Genomic DNA, 25947 nt, shown 5'->3' on the forward strand with positions numbered 1-25947 from the left:
TTGCCTTCGTTGTGAACTGCAAGTGGTGGCATGGCTGGAGTCTGCAAGGCGGCAGAATTGTGTGTACTGGTAAGAAAATATCCCAAGCTGCCTCAGAGGAAGTGGGAGGAAAACAGCCCACCAGTAGGTCTTTATCACCTAGTAATGGTGATTTTGTTAGGTACCATGAGGAGCAGGGGGTGGTCTCCCTGGCTGAGCAGAGGTATGGGAATGAGCCAAGGATGAGCAGCATTAGCAGCCTCACTGAAGTGACCTGCTCAGCTTGAGGACAGAGCAGGGCCCCCCTACCCTTGTGAACCCCCTTATGTTTGCTGTACTCAGTGCCTCTGAAATGCTGATCTTTCTAGCATCTGTTTTTGTATTTGCAGAACATCATCAAGAAAGTGATTGGACAAAAATTTGTGTACAAGTTTGTCTCCTTTCCTGAGATTTTAAAAATGGATCCACATGCTGTGGAAATCAGCAGAGAGAGCCTTTTGCTGCAGGACAGCGACTGTAAGATGCCTTCCGAGAGCAGGGATCAGCACAAGCACAGCTTGTCAGCACTGAAAAGCACAAGCCGTAATGAATATATCCACTCTGGCCTGTACTCCTCTTTCACTATCAACTCTCTGCAGAACCAGCCAGACCCTTACAAGCCAATCAAAACAGAAAAACTGGAGGAGAAGTCAGAAGGAAACACACCAGTCGAAGAAGTTCGGACTGTTATAAGATTTGTGACAAACAAAACAGACAAACAAGTTATGAGGCCCATGGTGTCGTTGCCTTCCACTTCCGAAACTGCAGCTGCCTCTGCTTTTCTCAGCTCGTCAGTATCAGCTAAAATATCTTCCTTAATGCTACCCAACAGTGCCAGCATTTCATCTCCATCATCATCTTCCTCCAGGTCGCCGTCTCTGTCTCCCACCTCACCCCTCCCTGCAGAACACAGGAGCCTCTTCCTTGAGTCCAGTTGCCACGACTCAGATTCCCTTGAGCCTCTGAACCTCTCCTCAGGCTCCAAGGCAAAATCTCCATCTCTTCCCCCAAAGGCTAAAAAACCCAAAGGCTTGGAAATCTCTGCCCCACCTATGGTTCTCTCCAGCACCGACATCGGTTCCATCGCCCTCAACAGCCCTGCGCTTCCTTCGGGATCCCTGACTCCAGCTTTCTTCACTGCACAGGTAAGACCTGCCTGTCTCCTATACTCTTGCTTTAGCCAGGTATTCCCTCTGTGTGGCCAAGAGTGTTAGCTCTATGGGTCTGTCGTCATCTGATGGAAAAACAAAACCCATATGGGGAAGAGGAAAACACAGCAGAGGTCTGAACAAAGGGTGGAAAGTAAGTTCCTCCTGGGGTTCCTATGTGTGTGTGGGAAAAGCCATCACAGTTCGCAAACTGTCTGGAAGGATAAGGAGATGGGCAGCCATTAGTTAACTTGAGCGAATCGCTTATCAGTTCAAACCAGCCTCCAGGTCTACAAGACAAGCAGGAAAAAGCCAACAAGAAAAACACGGGGTTTTTGTAGGTCACGGCTTGAGCATGTGCATTGTGAGATGCTTGGTTAGATTTCTCCACTAGATGTTGTATCCATTCAAACAGTGTGATCTTTTCATTAGTTTTTGAATACAGAGCAAATTAAGTGGTTTCTAAGACAAGGCTCTGAAGCCAGTTTCGATTTCCAAAGTTTTACAGATCCACAGTGCTTGCCAGAGCTTCCTTTCAGCACAGACCTACTGAATAACCAGTAGGTCATTTTATTCTTTTTAATCACATACTTGTGCTAATGTCAATGGTGAGTTCTCATTTTCAAGCAAGTCTATGAAAAAATCTAGCAGTTCAGAGAAGAGGAAAATCACGTAGATAATGACCTGTTGTGTTCATCGTTGAGTTTCGTCTTACGCTACCACTGCAAAATTAGACAAAAAAATCCAAGAGTAAAATTATCCCAATGGGGAACACCCCCTGACATCCCCCGCCTCCCGAAATAAAAGTTGATGCAAATAGTAGCATTGAATGAAACAAACTGAACAGTAAATAAATAAATACAAAGGTGTGTGTTATAAGCTCTAATTTACTTTGGGCTGTCTAGAGGTCACATTGTATCCAAAATCCCCTTACCTCTTCCCTGTTGGAAGAGGTTTTGCACAGATGACGCCTGCAGTGCAGCCAGGTGTTAGAGGTCTTTGAGCTGGCCATGGGAAGCATCGTGTGCCTGCACGGCACAAAGACCTGGCAGAGGTGAGAGAGAGCTCTCGGCCAGCACAGCACTTGCTCTTACTGAGCTTTTCAGCTGGCTGCAGAACAAGTTTGTGCAAAGCCATTGCAGTTCAGACGCACCTGTAAGCCACTGAGATATGAAGTTTTGTTGCAAAGAAAGAGGATTTTGCGGGCCGTTATCTGTCATTTTTGACATTGTAAAGCCTTTAAGTGAAGTTATGTTTGGCAGGAAGAACAGAAGCGTGGCAAACCAAAATTGAGGTGCATTCACAGACTCTTATAACCTCTAACTGTGGTATAACCACAGCAAGTATTTCACTCGTAGGGAGCAAATCTGACAAATAAATCATATCAGATGCCAACCAGACACAATGACAGCATGAGTGATTACAAGCTCGCTTTAATCTACTGCTGCCCCAAAACTCAGTATGAACAGAGATTTCTTTCCTCATTTTGTAATTATTTCTTTGAACATTTAATTTTCTCATTCATCTATAAACTGGTGTACTTACTGCGTCTGAAAGATGTAGAAGGGAATTAGGCAGGTGATTGTGGCCCTCTTTTAGCAGGACGCCTAGCTAAGGCCGTGATGACTGTTATCCAACTTAATGCCATTACAAATCTTTTTTTACAGGTTATCCTATCACAGAAGAGGCAGATGGCACCCATGTAGGGTAGTTCCTGGGTCCATTTATTTAAACTTTTGGCTATACAGCAACATAGCTTTTTTCCTCTCTTTTAGCCTTCTATTTCTAGTGTGGATAAGAAGCACCCTGCATCCTAAATACTTGACCTAGTGAATATAAAATAAAAACTATATAACAACTGTGTTCAGATAACTGTAATACCACAATGCAAAATAACTAAAGCCATAATTTAGGCTGGAAATCTGCAGTTCATCCCATTATCCCAGGAAGAGCATGCATCATGTCTCAAATGATCTCTGATTTATCAAATCCCAGTGGTAGACACCTGCTGCCCTGGGGCAGGTGCAGAACAGGAGGTCAGACACCAGTTCCTGCTCCAGGAGTGATGTCGGTTCGGAGAAGGTCCTGCTGCCTGAGAGGGTATTTCAGATGGCTTTCCATTGTACCTGCCGGTCACGAGGAATTACCCTCGGGTGGAGCCCTGTGAAAGGGCACGTGATATGCGCAACCAATTTCAGAACAGAAAAATGGGTTTGAAGATGTCAGTGCGTACAGTACCATACTTTGGTAGAGAAATGTCAGCTTTCCATTTGGTTAGCTTCAAAGAGAGGGATTTAGATTTTGTTCAGTACTTGCTTCTTTTACAGATTACTTATGCTTGTTATTTTTGTTGACTCTCCCTTGGCCAATGTGGATATATAATTTTGTCTCACTCTTTTTCTTCAGGCCTCTACTTTAGCATTTGTAATGTTTACAACATGCTGTTTCCTTACGGACAAAGTAGTGTGCCTGCAGCCAGCACGTGCGCTGTCTGTATTGTATCCGCATACACCATCCAGGCTCCAGCGCGTGCCTAATGACCTGGGAAGTAATGTACGTGTGACAGCACTTGTCCGTTATCTGACAGCTAGAAGTGACAAGAAAGATTGTACTTACACGCATTCTTTGTCAGAGAAGTCAGGAGCCATGAGCATGGTTGCTTAACATAATGCTCTCTGTGCAATGAATTATTTCTATTTAAACTGTTCCTATGCTTAGATTATAATGACTTTTTAAAGTAGGAACTTCCCACTGGGTTCCACATCTAATACCAGATGTACAGCTGCATGAGGGCAGAAAATGAAGTGACACATCAATTTCTGCGTGTAATTTAAGGATAGCCTGTGCTGTGGTGGTGTTTACACTTACGTTTCCTCTGGTGGTTTTGATGCTTAGCTGATGGCGATACTGAGAACAAGCCTGGGAGGCCCTGTGCTCTTTTTGCATTAAATATTAACAGATTTGGAGGCTTGCTTTGGCTGGCTCTTGGCTCTGGCAGAACTTGCAGACATTAGTGCTCTGTTCATTGGAGGACATGAGCTTTTGCTTAGCACTGCTGTTAGGCATGTTAACATGCTTCCAGAGATGAATGGAGGACAGCTCAGTTTCAAATCTCCTCTTTCTCTGAAGACTTGCTCTGGCTGTATCTAGGTAGGAATAAACAACTCCAAGTATTCTTCATTATTTTCAAAAGACCCTCTCAAGAACTGCATTTTCAGTTCTGGGTATCTGCAGCTTCTTAGAGAAAAAAAGAAGAAAAGAGGCATAGCTCATTGGAGCTCTTAGTACAGTGGGCACAATACTATGTCCTTAGTCGAATGTTATGGGTCTTGCTTGCTTTGGTTTTAAGGTTAGTAGGCTCTTCTGTAAGTAGATCTCTGAGTATTTATCCTGACCTAATTCGCTGTGTTCTGTCAGTCTCGTAAATCCCCATTGATAGCCGCTTGCCCATGGAGCATCAGCTTGTACAGGAAAGGTGCTCTCACTAGTACCGCTGTTTTCCTGCTCCGTGAAAGCACTGTGGTCCTGGGAAGAGGGTGTTTGTGAAGGAGCCATTCACAAGTGCCTGCTTGTCAAGTGTTTTTTCTCAGATATCTTGACAAGAGCTGTCACTTGATGAGATCAAGACAGAAGTTTTCTCCTTGCCAGGCCTCCACCCACTCTTTGCCCTTTTTGCTGTCATCCAAATATATCCAAACCCTGACCTCACTGGTGCTCCCGTGACCACCATACCTGCTGTTTTACTGCATGAACACCTTTTGCTTTCCAAGCAATACCACATGTTTATTACTCCTTGGGACATAACTGTGGTTTCTTCCACGGGGTTTGGTGTTTCTGATCTACCTTCTTCAGCACAAGGGAGATAGCAGTGTCCTTTCCCTTCGCATTTCTTCATGAACCCTGCTTGTTTTGAGATTTCTTAAGAGAAATCATCCCCTTTAAGAGCAGCCGAGCTCTTTGTATTGAACAGCTTTTCAGACACCCTGGGACAGAATCACTGGGAGGACCTTAATGTTTGCTGCTCCTTGTCTCTCCCATCTCTTCTGCTGGTGTTAAACTAATTGTTTGACCCTGTTGTGAACTCCAGTGCAAACATGTCAGAGCAGGTCTGTATTCCTGTGCATTTGCACAGAGCCTCAAACACCACAGCCGATCCCTCAGGCACTGTTTTGCAAATGATATGTCCGTTATATTCGAAAATCCACCTGACCTGTGGTACCTGCCTTTCTGAGCCTGCTCACCGCAGAGTCCTGGCAACGGGATGTGACAGCCCATGGTGTAAGCAGCTGTTAAGTGAGACCCCTGGTTGCAATTGCCATATGTGGGAGTTTATATTTCTGGCCTGGTGGGAAGCTAGCAGGTACCAGAATGCATGACGTGCTGGTTACTAGGAGGAGATACTCCTTATCTTCTATCTTCTGTCTCCTCTTTACATATTTTAAACTCAGGACAAACTGATGCCCCAGTTCAGCAGAGCACTGAGGCACTTGTCCTACACAGTGAAACATGTACTTAGGTGCTAAGTGTGCACTCAAATTCCATTAAGTGCTTTGCTAAATAGGACTGATTTTGATAATTGGCATCAAGATTACTGGTGAGATTAACTCATTATGCCAAATACTTTGTTCAAAACTGTCACATCACTTTCATGTTCTTTTTTGGGAAGATACAAGTTACTCTGGATACAGAATAATTCATGTGATTCTTCCTTTGAATGGAGATTTGCATGTGCTTTAACTCTACCTCCCCTCCAATTGTGCTTTAGAAGTGCTGAGAGCATTCCCAGCAATCCTGGTACGCCATGGCACTGGAAGGAGCCACCTCCGAGTTGCCAAAAGCCTTGGATTCTTAGTTCTTGCCATTTTGGTTCTTTTCAAACTATTAGCTGTGCTCTCTGCCATCCCTTTGGGCACCCAACTCATACACCTGCCTCTCGCTGCGTCAGCCTGTGCACTGCCAGTTTCTTGAAACTTCTTCCATTTTGAACAGGCGCCATCAGAGGAGTAAACTTCAAAGGCCGGCAGTGGCTCTTTTGGCTCCACACGCAATTGCATTAATGCTTCAAAAGCTGCAGTCAGTTCAAGCAATTGCTGCCCTTCAAAAGGTAAAAAATTATTCTGAAGGAGACTAGGCTGTGTTTACAGACATTGGGGCATGCATGGTATTTTATACAGTCGCATGAGCGTGGTTCAAATAAACGATAACTGTGCTTTTCCTTAAGCAAATCACAATGGAAATGAAATCAATTTGCATATAAAGGAATATTAAATGTGCAGGTATCCAGTATTGACCACTGCGGAGACAGGATGCAGGGCTGGATGTGCAGTTGCTGCCGGCCAGTATACTTGGCTTGCTGTATGTCTGAATTCACTGGGAAAAAGAACCAGTAGGTAAAGTGTAAGACTTTACTGTATGGAGCTGTAACTCCCGAGGCATGCATCATGGGGTGTTTTTTTGTCTTGCAGACCCCAAATGGATTATTGCTGACCCCAAGCCCGCTGCTGTCTAGCATTCATTTCTGGAGCAGCCTCAGTCCTGTTGCTCCTCTGAGTCCTGCCAGGCTGCAGGGACCAAACACTCTGTTCCAGGTAGGTCCTTCCAATGAACAGGTTTCATTTCTGAAAGCGCACATGTGGAAGAGACATCTGGGGAGCATCTCCTCACATCGGTCTAGAGCTTTTCAAATAGTTTAAGAAAATATGCAAGTTAACAGGCACTTTTAAAGAGAGGCCTACTTACTTGTACCCTCTTTAAACCCTTGGCAGCACAGTCAGAATCTACAGGGCAGTGTCTACTGCAGCAAGCACACATATATTGTATGAGGGAAACAGAAGTAAATGCTGGACCCCAGTAGGAGTAGGTGACTGAGCTCTCAGAGCTTCAGCAAGAGAGTGCAGACCAGTCAGGGACCAGCCAGGAGAGTGGTGGAACATGGACTCTGGGAAAACCAAGACCAGTTTGGCTGTCACACAGTAAGGTGGGTGTAGGTTTATCCTTCTGTCTTAATGAGCTGCTTCTCACTCAGAAAGACAGGGCATGGTTGCATTTACAATAAGAGCACTCTGAACCTGAAAGCTCCATTTCCAGTTCTGCAAATTATCTATGCGTCCTCAACCAAGTTACTTCATACCTCTGAGCATGACCTCTCCATATGTAACAGGAGGAAGGCAGCATTGTCTCCTCTCTCTTATGGGTACTGGGAGAGTAAAAATCTCAAAGTTTTGTATAGATGTGGTAAATACAAAGTTATTTAGTAAACCGTGATGGCCACAGCACTCAGCTGCAGCATTCACTCAAGGCTTAGGAAGAGGATGGTGGGGATGGTATTAGCAGCTCCAGCTGTAGCTGCTGCAAAACAGCTGATTCAGTAAGTCACAGAAGAAATTATGCTGATCAGCTGATTGGGAAGATATACAAGAAGCTGATGGCCATCCGAGCAGCTGAAGAATGGAGGGACACCTCTGGAATGAACTCCCTGACTGCTGTGGAGGCCCAACACTAACAGAGGAGGGGGCTGCTGCTAGACAGGGACCCTGTGTTAGTCTCTGAACCTTCAGGGAGACTGACTGCCCAACTCCAGAGCTGGGCTTTAGCTCAAGTGCTCTGCTCAGGTACGGTTCTCACTGGAGTAGTAAGTCCTTCTATCACCAGTGGGACAGCTGAGCATGGAGCCCTAGGGCTCCTTGTTTATGTTTCAGATAAAGTCATTTATCCCTATTGGACCTTAGTTTTGTACACGTGGTTAAAAACAGCCAGACATTTCATTTGAGAGGGAAGTGTCTGAGCCATGGCCTGGAATGGGCTTGTATGGACATATGCTGGCCACCCGCTGTGGGAACTGAAAGTGAAGATTGACCTTGGCTCTGTCCCCTCTGAAAGACCCAGGCAGCCTTCTATAAATTATGTCTGATTCAGGCAAAGGCCACAACGACAAGTCTGTAGAGCATAAAGCTTTATTTTAACAGCTAAATAGGAAACGACAACCACAGCTGAAGCCCAGCCAACCCCACTGAGAGGTGCTGGGTTGTCCCACGTAGGCGTCGGGGCAGAGCTCTCCCCAGGCTGCCGGCACAACCCAGCCCACATTCCATGCAACTTGTCAGGGAGTGGAGGAAAGAGCTGGAGCTGCTTCACAAGTTGCTTTTGCTTTCACCTGGTCATTCGCACTGGGAGTCGGAAGAACATTTGGTCATTGTTAAAACAGTCTAAGTCCTGCCAGCAGCTAGAGCCCAGGGCAGCTCTGCAGCTGCCTGCCTGCCTCTGCACCCTTGCCTGCTGGTTTGCATGGAGGAGAGATCAGGCTCCTATATTTCTTTTTCTTTCAGGTGTGTGCTGCTTTTCACAATAGCACTGTGCTTGGCACTGCCTGTAGTTCTTTAGACTAGTATTTGTATAAGTACAAGGACCAGGACGGGATCCATCCACGTCCACAGTCCACCTAAGCCCCGGACAAGCCCATGGGAAGTATGGTCCCTCCCTTAACGAAGCAGGAACCTGTTCATAGAATCATAGAATGGTTTGGGTTGGAAGGGATCTTTACAGGTCATCTAGTCCAACCCCCCTGCAAGAGCAGGGACATCTTTTAACTAGATCAGGTTGCTCAGAGCCCCGTCCAACCTGACCTTGAATGTTTCCAGGGGTGGGGCTGCCACTACCTCTCTGGGCAACCTGTTCCAGTGTTTCACCACCCTCATCATAAAAAATGTCTTCCTTTTATCTAGTCTAAATCTACCCTCTTTTAGTTTAAAACTATTACCCCTTGTCCTATCACAACAGGCCCTACTAAAAAGTTTGTCCCCATCTTTCTTATAAGCCCCCTTTACGTACTGGAAGGCTGCAATAAGGTCTCCCCAGACCCTTCTCTTCTCCAGGCTGAACAACCCCAACTCTCTCAGCCTTTCTTTATCATAGGAGAGGTGTTCCATCCCTCTGATCATTTTTGTGGCCCTCTGGACCCACTTCAACAGCTCCATGTCCTTCTTGTGCTGAGGGCTCCAGAGCTGGAGGCAGTACTGCAGGTGGGGTCTCAGAGCGGAGCAGAGGGGCAGAATCACCTCCCTCGACCTGCTGGCCACGCTGCTTTTGATGCAGCCCAGGATACGGTTGGCCTTCTGGGCTGCGAGCGCACATTGTCGGCTCATGTCCAGCTTTTCATCCACCAGTACCCCCAAGTCCTTTTCCACAGGGCTGCTCTTGATCACATCATCCCCCAGCCTGTATTGATACCAGGGGTTGCCCTGACCCAGGTGTAGGACTCTGCACTTGGCCTTGCTGAACCTCATGAGGTTCACACCGTCCCACTTCTCCAGCTTGTCCAGGTCCCTCTGGATGGCATCCCATCCCTCAGGTGTGTCAACTGCACCACTCAGGTTAGTGTCATCTGCAAACGTTGGTGTCATCTGCAAACTTGCTGAGGGTGCACTCGATCTCGCCGTCAATGTCATTGGTGAAGATACTGAACAGCACTGGTCCCAGTACGGACCCCTGAGGGACACCACTCGTCACTGATCTCCATCTGGACACTGAGCCATTGACCGCTACCCTCTGGATGCGACCATCCACCCAATTCCTCATCCACTGAACAGTCCACCCATCAAATCCATATCTCTCCAACTTAGAGGATGTTGTGGGGGACTGTGTCAAAGACTTTACAGAAGTCCAGACAGATGACATCTGTAGCTCTTCCCTTGTCCACTGATGTAGTCACTCCATCATAGAAGGCCACTAGGTTGGTCAGGCAGGACTTGCCCTTGGTGAAGCCATGCTGGCTGTCTTGAATCACCTCCCTGTCCTCCAGGTGCCTTAGCATAGCTTCTAGGAGGACCTGTTCCATGATCTTCCCAGGCACAGAGGTGAGTGCTGGTCTGGCACTGCTGGACCCAACTACATGCATACTCCCTCACAGAGCACATAGATGCTTATTAACTGGTAAAAAAAACCCCTCTCCTTTGATGCTTGTAAGGTGACAGCAACTCCCATACACCTATACATCCTTATGGCCTATGTAGAGCATCACTGAAACCTGCAGTCTCCTTCCACACAATTTACCTTGATATATTGACCTACCTGGAAAGTCTTCCCTTTGAAGCCACACTGCTGTGTAATTAAACTTATTTTGATGTTTCATCATTAGTTTGGAATTACCACATAACTGGAACAGCAAGAGACTTGCATGGAATTGGTTAATTCAAGAAAATGCAGCCAAACTTAAGGACTACTGAGTTAGCTTGAATGAAGTGCTAACTAAATTAAGTGTATTTTCTTTGTTACTACTATATAGACGGTAGCACTGAGAAGGCGTAGTCAAGTCCCAGATCCTCAGTGTATGGAGGCGTATGAATAAAGAGCATCGTCCTGGCCCCAGGGGCTACAGAGACAACAGGAAGAACAAGAGAGCTGGGTTGGGGTGGAGACCAGGGGAAGGATGAAATCGTGACGTTAGCATCATTTGCATCTCAGGCTGTAGTGCCAGCACACCACCCGCCTTGACAGACACCAACCATCACACAACCCTCTTTTTGTTAGCTTTAGAAATCAGATGGACCACATTGTAATTTACATGTCTCACTTTAGAAACCTAGACTAGAAAAGCAAGAGCTTGTAATCAAGTTCTGTGTTTTAATTAATCTTGGCAGAAGCGATGGAAACATTTCCTGAGGTTTGGTTAAAATAGAGGTATCAGCCAGTCCTGGCCACACCAGGAGTGTGGTGCCAGCTCCCCGCAGCACGCTGCTGAGCCTGCGCTGCTCGGCATGATTTTCAACTGAACGTTGGAAGACAGATACCATTAACTAACATCCTAGTGGAAGAGTAATCCTGTTACAAGCAGATTATATGCACGTGCAGAGGTGCATTACACCACAGTTGGCTGTTGAAGGACTGATCTGATAAAGGGTAAAAATACACCATACGCTTGAAGTCAGGAGCTCTGTTATTCAGCTCTGTGTCAAGCCGACAGAAACCCAGCGTGGCATGCTCATGGAACTGGGCCTCGAGGCCAGATTGGTATCTAGCACTGGGATAACTCCTGCCTCATGCTGCAGCAAGTTTATTCCACCTACTTGCTTTGCTTTTTCTCAGGTCAGATGTTAAGAACTAGTCGATACACGTCACTGCAGGCAAGTTACAGTCAGGATGCTCTCATGAACTAGGAATATATGGCTTATGTACTGAATTGGTATGTTTTGCACAGTATTTCAGAAGTAGAAGGTTAATACTAAATTACAATGTATTCTGCTTCACGTACTGAATGATCTGGCGTACCTAGTTTATGGTTTCTTAGTGAATACAGAGAGAAACTGTAATTACTTGAGAGCAATTTGCCCCAGTTTTGTATTCACAATTGTACTTTTTCTGCCCTAAAACTACATCTCAACTTTCACTTTTGCAAAGCTCTTTCCTCCTTAGCTTTTACAAAGGGCAGATGAAAAGCATGGACTTTAATTAATATTTTTTAGATTGAAAAACATTTTTGGAAGGAGAATGGATGGCAAAGAGTGCTCTGTAGTATTCACTTTCCCAGGGTGATGACAGCTGTATTGTTATGTGAACTTTTGTCTAAAATACAGCCAATAATAGACTTACACATCCCCGTAGGTTTACAAATTATTCAGGTTTCATCCTCTATTTTACATTCCTAATGGCTGAGGCAGGCATTTGGTATATATCTTCCTGTATAGAAATGACAGGTCTTGAAACCATCTGGAGTCGGTTGCTAATGCTAAACGCATGTGCTTCTGGGCTGAATGCTTGGAGATAAAGAGTAATTTTTACCTTTTGGCCTCTTACAGTTTCCAACTCTGCTAAATGGTCACATACCAGTGCCACTCCCCAGTCTGGACGGAGCCTCTTCTCCAGTACTACTTTCTCCAAACGCTCAGAAATCCTGATGACGCCTCATCACGCCAAGGACTTATTGATGGATTTAACACTTCATTCCTATGGGCTAGTTTTTCCTGTGTCATGAGAAGGACATTGTGAAACCCTCTGTTACTTTGGTTTGCACTTTTCATTACATGGATAATCTACTTTTATTATGTTAGCATTTTTAAACAGTGTTTATATATAAAAGTATATATAAATCTGTTTTGCATTAAATGAATTATAGTTTTTTTATATCATAGCTCTCAAGTGTTGAACACTTCTGTTGTTGATGAAGTACTTTTCTTAATGGATTACAACAATGTATCTAATAAGGATGTGAAGCTTCTTTTTAATCCCTTTTTCTGCATATTATGCATTGTGCTTGTGTAAACTATAACCGGCTGTGCCTTCTTTTGCATAATGTCATGTAAATGATTTATATATTTTCTAGTATTAAGATAAAAAGTTGAAAGACAAAACTAGTATTGAACAGCCCTATGGTAGTATTTCAGTATTTTCTCCATGGATAGGCCATATGATGCAGTGTATTCATGTAACTTTGTATTAAGTGCTTTCAAATTGTATAAAAATAGCCTTATAATTTTTCTTTGCTGAAGTGAAAAACATAATCAACGTTACAGTCAGGAGATGCATTTAGGAGTAACAAAGCCACATTTACGCCCAAGTTCTCCTGTGGAGTTGCAAGAGGGAGGAACTGGGCTGCGTATATTCATGAGATACTTCCAGCATTTGAGAATACTCCTGTGAAAAGGAGACCTCGCTCAGAATTTATTTGGCCTATACTTCTTACGAACTGTCGACACTACAGCTGGAAATGCTGCAGCTATCTCTGTCCTCCCGGGGAATGAGGATCATTCCCGAGAGAGATTTCCAGGTGCTTTGTTCAGTTGTGCCAAGTGCCTTCTACGATTTCCCTGGAAAGATTATTCTAGCTACTAAAGCTCAGAAGGTCGCATTTCCCCTTCCCCCAAAGCTGGAAAAGTTACAGGACTGTAAATTAAGGCCTGGTGCTTGTAAAGAGGCATACTGTACCTGTGGGATGTTTATGTATAAACATCTGAATTCTGGATTAAAAAACAGCACTGTGTTACTATATACTTGCAAACTGAATTTACTGGGTATGTCCTCTACCTTGAGGTGATGGTTTAGTCATCTAAATGTCAGGTTAGGATTAGGCTAGACTCCCTGGCACCGTAGATTCTAATCTTGGCAGGGCTGATGCAAATCTTCAGTTTTCTGAGGTGGCTAAATTGAGTTGAAAGCAGCCTTACCGTGTAGGTTTTTCAGATGAGACCTTCAAAAACCAAACCAAAATCAGAATCCTGTTTGCTACAGGTCATTAGAGCTTCTACTTTGCTTTCTGGCCAAGCGGCTGGTCAAAAGTGTGTTCTTTTTGAAATTTATGCAGTGAGTTGTCTGCTGATTTTCTGTTTGGATGCATTTCAGTGATGATGTGTGTAGTTAATTGTAAAGTGCTTTTGGATCCTTCAACCTGAAAGGTGCTAAATAAACATTTTATTAATGCAGTTCTGATGTTGAAAAGCCATTTTTGGGGCAGAGGTAGTCTGACGAGAGACAGCAGGAATTTTCCTCAGGCTCCTGGGTTGCACAACCAAAAATGATTCCTCAGTTTCACTTGTAGTAATTAACGGGATAAAAACCTGCCATATCTGTATGAAGTACCAGTGCTGATAAACAGAGCAATTCAGTGCAAGGCATAAGGAAAAAGAAACAAACACATGGGAAGTCATTCACTTGAATCAGCGTTTCAAGAGCTCCAAGAGGTACCACCCCGTGGCGTCAAAACCAGAAGATGAACCTATGCAAAATTTATGAGTGACGGGAAATTTTATACTAAGTAAAATGAGAATAGGCTGGACGAAAAGGCAGCATGCAACTGATGGGATTGACTAGTCTGGAGGAGATTAAATCACAAGGGCTCGCAGGTCGAACATTTCTCTTTCAAGGCATTCCTCCCAGGTACACGGAATATTTTTCAGTAACTAAGTTACAGAGAGGCAATTCTTCACGCTCTAGACCCAACTCTCATCTCATTTTTAAGGAAGTAGGAACACCTACTTCAGTAAAGTCTCGCCTTGTACATGCCAGTATAGCTAACGGGAGAACAAGGCAGAGAGATGAAGCGTTTCTCACTATGAGTTTAAAAAGTAAAGACAGAAACTCATGAAAATTTGGTCTTTGATTTAGTAAGAAGTATTGAATACCACACCGCAAAAATAACAGATCAATGTGGGAGGAGGGAGTGTGTGACAGAGAAGAGATCCTTAAAAGAAAAAGCATCCAGATTCTCATGACTTTGTTTCTTCCAAGGTTCTACTACTAATAAGGCAGATTTTTTCTTTTCAAAAGGCTCAACACACACCCCCACACCTCCCCTCCCACCCTTCTGCCCCTTGAATGACTTTTTCTTTTAAAGGTAGCAGAAAATAGCAATTCTAGGATAAAAATCTATTTCAACAAATTACTGTAAAGGATCCGAGAGAATCCAGTAAAACTTAAGGGAAGACACCCAGAAACAGGGAAGTAGTGCTGTCTTCTCATCTTTGAGAGAATAAAAGATAGCAACAGAACACATCTTCTTTTGCTAGTTGACTTTTCAGTTAAAGAAAAAAAAAAAAAGGTTGTCAAAATGAAACCTGCCTTCCAAATTGGTCAATTATGTGGAACAAAAATTCTTCCTACTGGGAAGAATTTATAAAGTCCAGCCTCTCAAGTCTAACACTTACCTAAAACACTAGATTATTATGCCTTATGCTTCGAAGGAAATATTCTATTGGTAATTTTCTATTGAATTTTATTAACAGATATCTTTTTAACTGTAGAGAAAAACTCAAATAAATGCTTTTAAAACGAATACTGTGAAAGCGTCAATATTTCTGTGGCATGGAGAGCTCTAAGCCAACAATCCTGGGGAACACAACAGGAGTTATTCTCTCTTCAGTACTCTTGGAAGTAACTGCAATTTGATCATACTTGAGGGATTTTTGGGATAGATTTACACTTTATTCATGCTTCAGCAATACACAGAAAGTTGTCAGTATTACATAGGCTGGGCGCACAACTAGGCTATGTTTGGCTTACCTTTACATTGTTTTTTCAGAAAAGCAAGTATCCACCAGTAGGGCCAGAGCTACTGGGCAGCTTTGCCAAGAGATCGCACACCTCTTCTGCCCTGGCACAGGTAAGTGGCTTCAGTTCTAAAGCAAACTTTCAAGGTGGGGCAAACAGGGATGGGCGATAACCAACTACAGAAAAAGTAAGATCTGACACGCATCCATTACGTCAACAAAGAACCATTTGTTTTGTCTGAAGAAAACTAGTCCCATCAGACAGGCACTTGCCAATCTGGAAATACCTACCAAAGTAGTAATGAACTGTCAACAAGGTGACTGTTTAAAGGGGAGATGGTTCTTTAAAACAGACGGTAGCATTTTATTTTAACAGAACAAGTCTCTCCATTAGAGGCTGTGTGTGATCTCGTGCCTACAGGAAGCATCTTTAGAAGCCATCATGACCACCAGATGAATTCAGAACAGGCACAGTAACTACAGGTAGTCTTTTACATAAGGGCATCGCTGTTCCCTTCTGATCTTGAGACTATTATATCCTATCTCTATATCCTGTAGGATAAACACGGGTCACTCAGATTTAAGCATACCTCTATGAAGCTGTCAGAAAACTACAACTTTTGAAAGCCCTTTTAGCCCCAAACTGTAACTGTTCCTACCAATTAATACACGAGTGCTCTGCCTACACAGATGGAGTACAAACCTGTTTCTTGAGGGCAAAGAGACTGACAGCATTAGTGAGGAGGAGTATAAATTTATTTAAATGAAAAAAGGAGAATGAACCTCAGGCAAGGACTCTGGAGCAATGAGTACCACGGCCTGCCTTGGGGGGGCTGTTTGAGAAAAGCATCCTAGAGGAGAGGACTCTGTGATACGTTGGGTTTTTTTCTTGAAAGATTCCCATCAGTTTGTGTTCACTCCACAAGAAGCACGAATGGATAAACGTAACCTTAGTTTCTCCTCACATGGCTCCAGGCCAGCTGCCTCCTCCTGCAAATTAAGGAAAAGGACATGGAAGAGGGGAAAAAAAGAGTCTTTGGAAAAAAAACAAGCTCAGGGTGTGAAAGAGGAGGAGCAGGCAGTGCTGACGCTGCCATGCGGGGCCTGGAGAGAGGTGCTCTGCAAGAGCATGTTGGAGAGGGGATAGGGAAGCGCATTCTCCCCGGTTTGCAGTCTGCAGCGATGGCATTTCCGTCAGCAAGAAGATCCCACTGCAGCAAATGAAGGAACCTCACAGCTCTCTGGGGAAAAATGTGTTTCAAGGTATGGCATCTGAGCTGAACAAGACTCGTATTTCATTAGGAAGACCATAAAAGCAATCTGCTCAGGCAGGGCCTGTTTCTTAAGTGATTTTGGAGGATGCAGCCAGGACAATAAATTAAGCAGTTACTTAACATCAGTAAGTATGTGCATATGCATGCATTCACAGCTTAAGTTGGCTCAAAAATTACAGAACTTAAATGAGTTAAGGGATTTTAGGAAACGTGAAAATAATGGAAAATTGTAATGTACACGTTTTTCCACTGACATCGATCTTTTTCTTTCAGTTAACGAGAAAGGTGCAGTGCAGCCCAGTGAAAATCACATACAAAAGATTAAAAAAAAAAAAAAAATCTAGAATAGCTAACCTCTAATCCCAGTTCTGACAACACGAATTTCCACTGTGGCCTAGAACAAGGGTTTCACTTCTCTGCAACTAAACCCCGTGGATGAAAAGGCTGTATGGTATGAATTACAAAGCCCACGTATCTACTTGGCTTTTATACTTTTCAAAATCATCCTACCTGCGCAGCCAGAGCTTACTTTACAATGTACCAATTAGCTAAACACTTGTACAGTGCTTCCTTTATGTTTTATAATCTATACTTGTTATCTCATCAATCTCTTAAATCGGCCTGACACGGACTTTGGTGAGATACACGGATGTTGCTGACCCACATATAGGCCAAAGAGTAGCATTAAATCTCTAACAGCCCAGTCTCTGAAATGGAAGAAAAAAATGTCTGTAAAAAGTAAGAATTCAAGTTCCTTCCAAAATTTAAGAAATTTCATAGAAATGTTGCATTTGTTTCAAAGCCAAGCTTTACTAAGGGAAAACCGGTATTGAAACGTGCTGACAAGGTGCACAAATTCTTTCAGCTCTGGCCCTTAGTGAGCAGATAAAATGCCTAAATGTCTGGGACCACGTGTCGTCACAGACAAAGTACATTTGAATTTTTCTTCAGGGTCACTATAGGCTACAGCTGTGCATTTCCATACCCTAATTTGTTTGAACTTCTTTCAAATCTGACCTTAATTCTGGGTATTTCCTGGGTTTATAATACTTAGCTTGGGGATATTTACAACATACCCTTCATATATTTTGTCCTCAAGAACCGAATGTATTCTTAACCTTAATTCCCTCTTAACATTGCAAAACAGAAACAATGTACCTGTATTCCATCGAAAAACTCATGCGCAAACAACAAGCAAGCAGCCCGAAGAATGCTACCTTGCAGTTTTTCAAATGACTTGCAAATACAAAGTATGTTGATTCTTTAATAATTGTTTATTTTAACTTTTATTGCCCAATTCAGGGATACACTCTGGCTACTTAATGCTGTGGTAAAGCAGCACAAAAATAACACAGCTGTGTTGAGATGCACGTTCCACTAGAGCATTGCTGAGCAGCTGGTTTGCCCCTTCCATCTCCCACTCCGTCCTGTCCTGTCCTGTCCTGTCAGTTCCCGTCCTCCACCCACCCTCTCTCCCCTTCAACCTTCACCTGCGTGTGCACGCAACCTCGTCTCCACCTGCCTCTTTCCTCTCTTCAAGCCCACCTTATTCCTACACACACCTATACACGCACCTTGGCATTCCTGCCCCGGCGTAGACGGGATACACCGGGGATCTTCTAAAAATAATTACTTGATCAGCAACAACTTGCAGGCCATTTCTCATTAACTGATCACTCATCTTCAAGCAAAGGTTGTCATACCAAATCTTGAAAGTCAGGCATTTTTAGCGACTATCTGCTTGGATTTTGTCACGGGTGAGGTCTTCTCCCAAAAGGGCCAACAGTCCCTACAGTTCTCGGGGACAGCGAAACCAAGTCCGTAGTGCCTGATGCTGTCAGACAGGAGGCAGAACACTGAATTGCACGAAAAGGATGTCAGAGAAATGCTCAGCGACTTCAGACTTGCTGACTACTGCCCCAAACAGACAGCTGCCACAGAACTGTCTCTGCTGATGCAGGAATTTGAATTATAGACAATTAAAAAAAGAGAAACTCGCTTGACCATAGATGCCAAGTTTCTTAAGAAACACATTCTTTAAAGCTACCTCCTAATGAAGAACACCAATTCACTTGTAGGTCCTTAGAAAAAAATCTCTTTATAAGCAGTGCTTTAATTTTACGGAAGATCTTTTCATCTGTAACAAAAAAGCTGAATTCCTACTTAAAATGGAAACCTCCTTTTGTTAGCTGCAGCTGATCCCTTTCTAAATTTATTAATGCACTTCATTTTACCAGTTAAACCTTTAAGTCCTTTACTCATTAGTGTCACGTTATTACTTGTTCTCTTATGGCCTACAAAGTACTACTGTTCTAGAAATGCCAAATCCCACATTTATCCACAGTGAACGTTTACTCTATATCTTCACTACTTTTGTAAAAAAAGATGTTTTTCTGCTACTTCTTTCTTCAACACCATCACGTCTACAACATATTTCCTACAAAGTTAATCAGTATAAAATCTAGATCAGATCCATAGCTACTATAAAAAAATATATAACAACTATTTCAGGACAAAGGTTTTTCATCAGTGCCAAATCTGTCTCTGACACGCACGTAACGGTCCCGCTGGGATCAGTGGGAGACCCACGCATGTATCCGAGACATGTATTACGCTCCTAGACCTAGGCAAGACTTCTGATACCACGTGACACGCAGGACTTGCTTGCTCATAATTAGACTATGGACCATGTTTACGATAAGATCCTGAACGGCCTCAGTCGCGGATGAGTCACGTTACTTTTCACTGCCACTACTCCTGCGTTGCGTGAATTCATAAGCGGCCAAAACTGATGACTCCCACAACACACACATCTAGCTAAACATTTCCAACAATGCCCCAAGAACCGCAAGTTCGCTTAGTCTGTATTTTTAACAACACAGGGCCTTTGTTATTATAAATGTCAAAACAAAACCAAAGAATTCCACATAATATTTATACTTTCAAAAGTACAATATTAATACAGGTCGGTCAGTTAGAAATAACAGCAGTTTGTTAGGTCTACAAGATTTAACGTAAAACCGGTTTACAAATGCTGAAAAGCAGTAGTGGTCCAATAGTCACCGTTACACATGAATTTCTCTCTTCCAGAAAATAAAAAAAAAAAAAAAAAAAAAATCATCCCAATTCAAATTTACCAGTATCAATGAAATATTAATAAAACACCCCCAAACATGCCACAATCACTATTCACAAATAAAGTTAAAATGAAATATACAAAAATTCACTTAATACTGTTAAATAACAATAAACTACAAGATTTCCTGAACAGAAATGGTAGGACCCCTGAATGTTTTACAGTGAGTGTCAGGAAAAATTAAGTTACCTATGACTATTTTCATGATATACCAGCCAAAGATTTACATGACCATTTCAAAATATACCAATAAAGATTTACAGTCTCTTTAAGATGCACTAAACAAATAGGTTCATAAAGGTGAACACAAATGCTTAAAAATACTGTAACCATCACCAAGGGTGTACTTATGATACTCACTGAGATGCATAAGCATAGTAGTAACATGTTTACTATCTCTGGTAAACAGATAACATCTAAGATCTGAAAAACTCTCTAAGTTCCCATTGTAAAAGCTCTGTAGTATAGTGAGTTCTTATCAAGTACAAACTTGCATCCTTCCAGTTGATTTCAAGTGAATAATGCACAAATGGGAGAGCAACAAGGTGGGAAAAGTGTGACATTATTCCCATGTTCTTGTAATTAGTTGTCCTGTTCCTCCGTAATGAAATTCTACATTTCAAAAGTAAGCCAGGGTCCAACGTATATGAATCATCTTTTTACTATTTGTATTTCTAAGTTAAAAACAAGGTAAAAAAAGTCATTGTTTCTGCAAGTCATTGCTTCTGCAGGCCCCGTATGCACAACAATGTGCAAATATCTTATGCTGGAGTAAGCCTGACAAAATTTATCATCCAGTCTCCGTGCTCTAATTTATCAATAACTAACGTAGGATCTGAGAGCAAATAATAGTTACTGTTCACTTGTTTGAATCAACTTTCACACCATATGCTTTTCAAAAACATAATATGCATTATAATTTTTCAACTATTTCAACACATACTTCCAATGTTAAATAAGGAATTAAGTGCCATGAACTTAGAGCATTAAAGATGGTTCACCTATAGCCAAGCAAAGCTATGTTTACATTCCAGGAAACACTGCAGTTTAAGAAATACAAAAAAACCCCGCAGCAGTAGAACATTTTATGAAGAGAAACAGATGCATTCACATATTATAAAGCCATTGCAACTTCTTCAGGCATGGAACTGTTGTGTTAACTATACAGACAGTAGTTATTTAGCAGCAATGATTCCGCAATAAATAATGCACTGTGTTTCTCAGTCCTGCACAAAAATTGCAGCTACAGTTACATCAACAGCTGTAACCTACTGGCTCTAGTGGCAGAGGAGACCTTAAAACCAACTGTACAAAAAATTGTCACACTGTGACAACAAATATAAAAACATAATCTGCAGGTTGGAAATAAAAAGACTCCACTGTGAAGAGGACAGCGTAGACAAACTGCGATTCCAAGTCCACCAACAGAGAGCACTGCCTTCAGATCCGAGTCCTTGATTGATAGGATAGGCTGGGCTTGACTCTGCATCGCCCACTTTAAAAAAGCATGCTCTGCCTTCTGTTCTTCCCATGTCCTACAACAGAACGTGGACCATGGTAAAAAAACCAAAGCATTCGCACAACAGAGTATTCAGTTATTATCTACATCTTCTGTCTTTCTGTTTGAAGAGAATATCCTTTGTGCTTAAACCAGTATCAGGATCTTTCTTTTAACTGCACTTGTTGCACTTTTTTTTTTTTTTACTTTGCCACCATTCACCCACACAGTAATGGTTTGAAACTCCAAAACATTCTCATATTAACAGTCCCTCTGCCCATCCCTAGTAACACCTACCTCCTTCTGTGCATTTAGCTTATATGTCTCTACAGGAATCTCAGCAAGTAATTCCTGGCTTTTGTTTGAGTACATTCACACAGACTGATTTAACAAAGTATTTTTCAGTTCCGAATGTCTCTGGCACAGCATTCTGTTTGCAGATATGAGAAAATATTAAGCTTTCCATACCTGTCTCTGGGTAAGTGGAATTTCGAAAGCCAGGGTCTTTTTGCAGCTGAATCTCTTTTAGACTGAATATTGAAACACCTGGAATGTTAACAAAGAAATCAATTCATATCCAAACATAACTATGCTTTATTGAACAAAGTTCTATTCTTAATTATAGTTTAGATAAAAAAAGTTTCCTATTCCCAAATATCTAAGTCAATATATACCAGACTTCTTTAATAGATTAGGCTTGAGAGTTTTTCTTTAAGCAATGTACTTAGCTTTAATGTAGTATCTTAGCAATACTCTGCTACTTTACTACTCCTCTTACTTTCAGGCAAAGTGTGTATTCTTGTTCCAAGACTTCTGAAGTATGCATGTTTCATGGCCTCTTCTGCTGAAATTCTCTTCTTCGATTCATACTATTAACATAAGAGGATACAAGTGTGTTGGTTTTCATTAAAAAACTCTTTGCATCAAGTAATTTCATCAAAGGGAGAAATAGAATTCTACTTGCTCAGTATTTCCCGCCAACTCACTAGGACAAATTTGTTTTCATTACTTTTATTTCACACATGAAAATCTAACATATGTTATCTAAATCAGTATTACCAACATATAACAAGATTGCTAAAATAGTCAAAATAACTGCTGTAAATGGATGCAAGTCAAAAATACACTTAATCTTTATTTATAGATGTAATAATGATTACAGACTTCTGTCTACATTATGTTCTAATATTAAATCGTAATGAAATGCTATTACATGAGATCACAGAAGTTTTCTAATTTGATAGACTATGCTGCAGCGTTTTGCATAAAAGGGAACTTAAGAGAACACGGTCTTCAATCTGTGCTCAAATGTCTCCTGCTTGGCGTATGTGGACATTTGGACAAAGACGCAGACATTTAAAAAGCTGTATATAAATAAGAACAAAGTCCAAACAAGGACTGCAAGTACTGTTCTGACACAATGTATAAACTGATGAAGACCTGATGTAGAATTTAAATCACAGGCTGCAAAGCAGAGTAACTGCACTCCACCTTATGTACTAAGAATTTTTAACACTGTGAAGTTACAGTGCTTCTGCATCTATTCAGTTAGCCTTCCATCTTGCTTCCCCTATTCTTGCTTCTGGCTCATTTTTAATCCAGATTAAAAGATTAAACCCACATACCACTTCACCTCTTCAATACAGTTTGCAAGATCAAAGAGTAGTATTACACCTCAGTAACTGCTTCTCTAGCAGTAAGCTAAATTCATCATTACAGAAATTTAGTATTTGTATTTTAAAAGTTCTGTTTTAATACGGTATTTCACAAGAGATTTAGTTTTTTCAGGGAATTGCTAACACAGAATCAATACTATTTTTACAAAAATAGTAAGAGAAGAAATCACTTCTGGCAAAAAAACCAAACCACACCAAAAGAGCATCAGGTTTTAAATTCTTACAGTACATAGGCTTCCCAAAACTGTCATTCTTCCCAAATCTGTCATCCACTACAGACTCAGCTGCATATTCCACTTTGAGATAGATCTAACAGATACTATAGCTCCCAATACATTTTGTAAATAATATACTAAAACTCTAAACTTGCACTTTTATAAAGTAAAGCCACAAAACACATCTTACTTGAAGGAACTTCGCTATCAATTCAATTCCTTCTGTGTCTAGCCTAAAAATAAAAATATTTTAAAAAATTAAAACCGTTATTGAACCATATTTACAAAAGCAAAACTGCAATATCAAACCTGAAAATTAAATTTAAACATGGAAATGCTTCCACCTAAACAACTTTTCTGCATGTTAATGTGTATACATACAAGTACCAATATCTCAGAACAAGACTATTTGAAAAACACCTGGGGACAGACAAATCCTGAGCTTTGGATTGTGATTTACTAGGTTGACCTGGATAATTTATTTCAGAAAAAAAGCCTTTTGTTTTTTTAAAGCCTAACACTACTAATTTACTAGAAGGACACAATGTTAGATCCTTTTCTTCAGAGTTGATAAAAAATGTTGTAGACTTTGTTATAAAGTTTATTTATTATAACTGTGCAGGCCCTTCGAATTCCTCATAATGGTTTTAGAATGATTTCAAGAGACTGCTGAAGGAAACCTTGCCATTTTAACAATGGGCCTACTATATAACAGAAGAGAATTTGGGTTCTTTAGGAAGTGCTGTGTGAATACTCCTGCTATGCAGGCATATTAATCGGAGTTTATAGTTCTATAGGTCACTAAGTAGCTGTGGTACCTTGAATGATATTAGACAAAGTAATCACATAGTACCAGGATTATGCTTTGCATTACTATCTGCCCACAATAACGTAACTGATGTGTGGTCTTCCAACGTTCATCAGACTGTACTTGGAATCATGTTCACATTTACAAATATGAAAAGCTGCAGGGTTGCATATTTTCTATTAATAAAAACACAAAGTACCTTGGTGCATGGTTGATGAGGGGTTGTGGTTTATACTTAGGAAAGTTGTAGTTCCTAAATTCATCACTGGAAGAAATGCCTGGCCATGTTTCTTGACATGGGGTTCCTGCATTTAAAAAAGGCACAAAAATTCAACTTAAAAAAAATTAAAGAAACAACTTTGACATAAATAAGCATTTAATCCTGTAATTTAAACAGGAAAGAAAGAAAGAAAAAAATCAGTCAATGAGTCTATGTTGTACAAACTCAGCTGTGCACTCAGCTCAGTAATTTTTCATCAAGAGTACATTCATTCACCTTACTTACAATGCAATATAAAATATCATTGTTTATAGATAAAGATCCACAGTTCTCATGGAAAAAGTGTTTATAAGAACAAACATATTAGCATTAACATCACTGCTAGAAGTATCCATTTACCCAGAAGTCTGAAAATTAAGTGCAGTTCATCTTCAACGGTCGAGCCAGGAAAAAGAGGCCTTCCTGATGCCATTTCAAAAAATATGCATCCAACGCCCCTTTATAAAAACAGAGAAAAAGATAGATCAGAAACAAACCAACAATTTAAGCTTTCAGCTCTTAAGGACTTCTGTGATTTCTCTTCAATTAAAACAAATTGTTAAATTAGTTGTTAGCCACACGCTACTATTAAAAATATTGTTTTGAAAGATATGTAGCAACAAAAGAACTGTCAAAGACTAAACAAAACCTATGTCATAGCTATATTATATCCTCTTCCTTCAGATGTCAAGTTTATCAATTGTATTGAAGTTCACAGTAAAACGCCACATTATCATGTCATTAGGAGAATGTGTTTGTTTTTTTCCCCTAACACTGTGGGCCTAACGCCTGCTTACTCTAAGCAATAAAAAGGTACTCTGCATTTTCAGAGAAATAATAGCATCTTCCCTGTCTGCCAATCCTTTCTCTAAAAATCTAACTCAGTTGTAGCCTTCAAAAATTGAAAGGATGAGTATTTGAATGCTACTATACAGTAACAAAGAGTTGACATTTTTTCAACTTGACTGAGAACAAAAATTTAAATTAGACAAAGCTATACAAACCACATGTCAATTTGAGTTGAATACTCTGAAGATCCGAGGAGAACATCAGGTGGTCTGTACCATAACGTGACAACTTCATTGGAATAGGTCTTTGTAGGAACAGACTTCGCTCTAGCCAATCCTTGATAAAAAGGGAAATAGAGTCATGTGCAACTTGCTGAAATATTTTTTTTTTTCATGAAATTGACAAAGAATTTTTAAGAGCTAAATCAAACTTATTATACTTGCTAAATACCTCCCCTTAATGTTAATTAAAAAGCCTTAATAAATACATTTCTACAACTTGTGATTTGCCTCTTAGTATTTACAGCAATCTCATAATCGGCATTTTTAAGCACAGAAGACAGGTAAACAGATCTAAACCTGGAGTAATCCTATAAATTTCATTAAAACAACAAAGCATTAGATCAATATGACACCTCCCCCCTGTGAAAACCCTTCCACGCTATTTCCACTTGAGAATTGCGTTGCAAAAGGCAGAAGGAACCAAATGAATACTGAAATGGTGGAAACCAACCACATCAGTGTTGTATCAGCAGGGGTTTTCCATCCTAACATTGTCAGTTTGTCAGTAATACCTTCAATAAAATGTAGGTCTATCATGTTAGATGCAATCTTCTGAGCAACTTTCACTCACACAAAAGGGGAAAAACCAGTGGTAGCACAACTTTCAAAGGACCTTCCTGACACAGAAGATAACAGGAAACTGTGAATGTCCCACTCTACTGGAAATCCCAAAGGAACTTGGTGTATCAGTGATGGAGTAACACCTGACAATTTAGCACACGGACAGACCCTTTCTCTCTCCCAGCACGGTTACTTTGCTTTGGAGTGACTGTGGAGTGTTCGGAAAAGCAACTTGAGCTCCACCTTAAGGATTTCACTAAGCGTCCATTTCAAAGGAAGCTGTAAGACTACTTTCAAACCACAAGTCAAGT

The 25947-nt window shown here is 41.3% G+C and overlaps 2 protein-coding genes across 9 annotated transcripts in view; one reads left to right on the top strand and one right to left on the bottom strand.

Annotated features, from left to right (window-relative positions):
* Positions 1-13162, top strand: part of ELK3 (ETS transcription factor ELK3) — a 40892-nt gene extending 27730 nt beyond the window's left edge. For both annotated transcript variants that reach the window (XM_075497425.1, XM_075497431.1), the window contains exons 3-5: positions 369-1163; positions 6632-6754; positions 11957-13162. In XM_075497425.1, the coding sequence (XP_075353540.1) occupies positions 369-1163; positions 6632-6754; positions 11957-12055 (1017 nt within the window). In that variant the 3' untranslated portion in view covers positions 12056-13162. The remainder of the gene's footprint in view (positions 1-368; positions 1164-6631; positions 6755-11956) is intronic.
* A 2717-nt stretch (positions 13163-15879) lies between these two features.
* CDK17 (cyclin dependent kinase 17) overlaps positions 15880-25947 on the bottom strand; it is a 99591-nt gene continuing 89523 nt past the window's right edge. For 4 of the 7 annotated variants that reach the window (XM_075497440.1, XM_075497449.1, XM_075497461.1 and 1 more), the window contains 7 exons: positions 25010-25130; positions 24366-24463; positions 23946-24051; positions 23129-23171; positions 21826-21916; positions 21516-21593; positions 17667-21084 (listed from right to left, as the gene is read on the bottom strand). In XM_075497440.1, coding sequence (XP_075353555.1) covers positions 21047-21084; positions 21516-21593; positions 21826-21916; positions 23129-23171; positions 23946-24051; positions 24366-24463; positions 25010-25130 — 575 coding nt within the window. In that variant the 3' untranslated portion in view covers positions 17667-21046. Of the gene's footprint in view, positions 16130-17665; positions 21085-21515; positions 21594-21825; positions 21917-23128; positions 23172-23945; positions 24052-24365; positions 24464-25009; positions 25131-25947 lie in introns of those variants that run through there. The other 3 variants (XM_075497470.1, XM_075497481.1, XM_075497475.1) reach the window with 3 other exon arrangements.

The sequence above is a fragment of the Mycteria americana genome, chromosome 1 (genome assembly GCF_035582795.1).
Source record: "Mycteria americana isolate JAX WOST 10 ecotype Jacksonville Zoo and Gardens chromosome 1, USCA_MyAme_1.0, whole genome shotgun sequence".
NCBI classification, from domain to species: Eukaryota; Metazoa; Chordata; class Aves; order Ciconiiformes; family Ciconiidae; genus Mycteria; species Mycteria americana.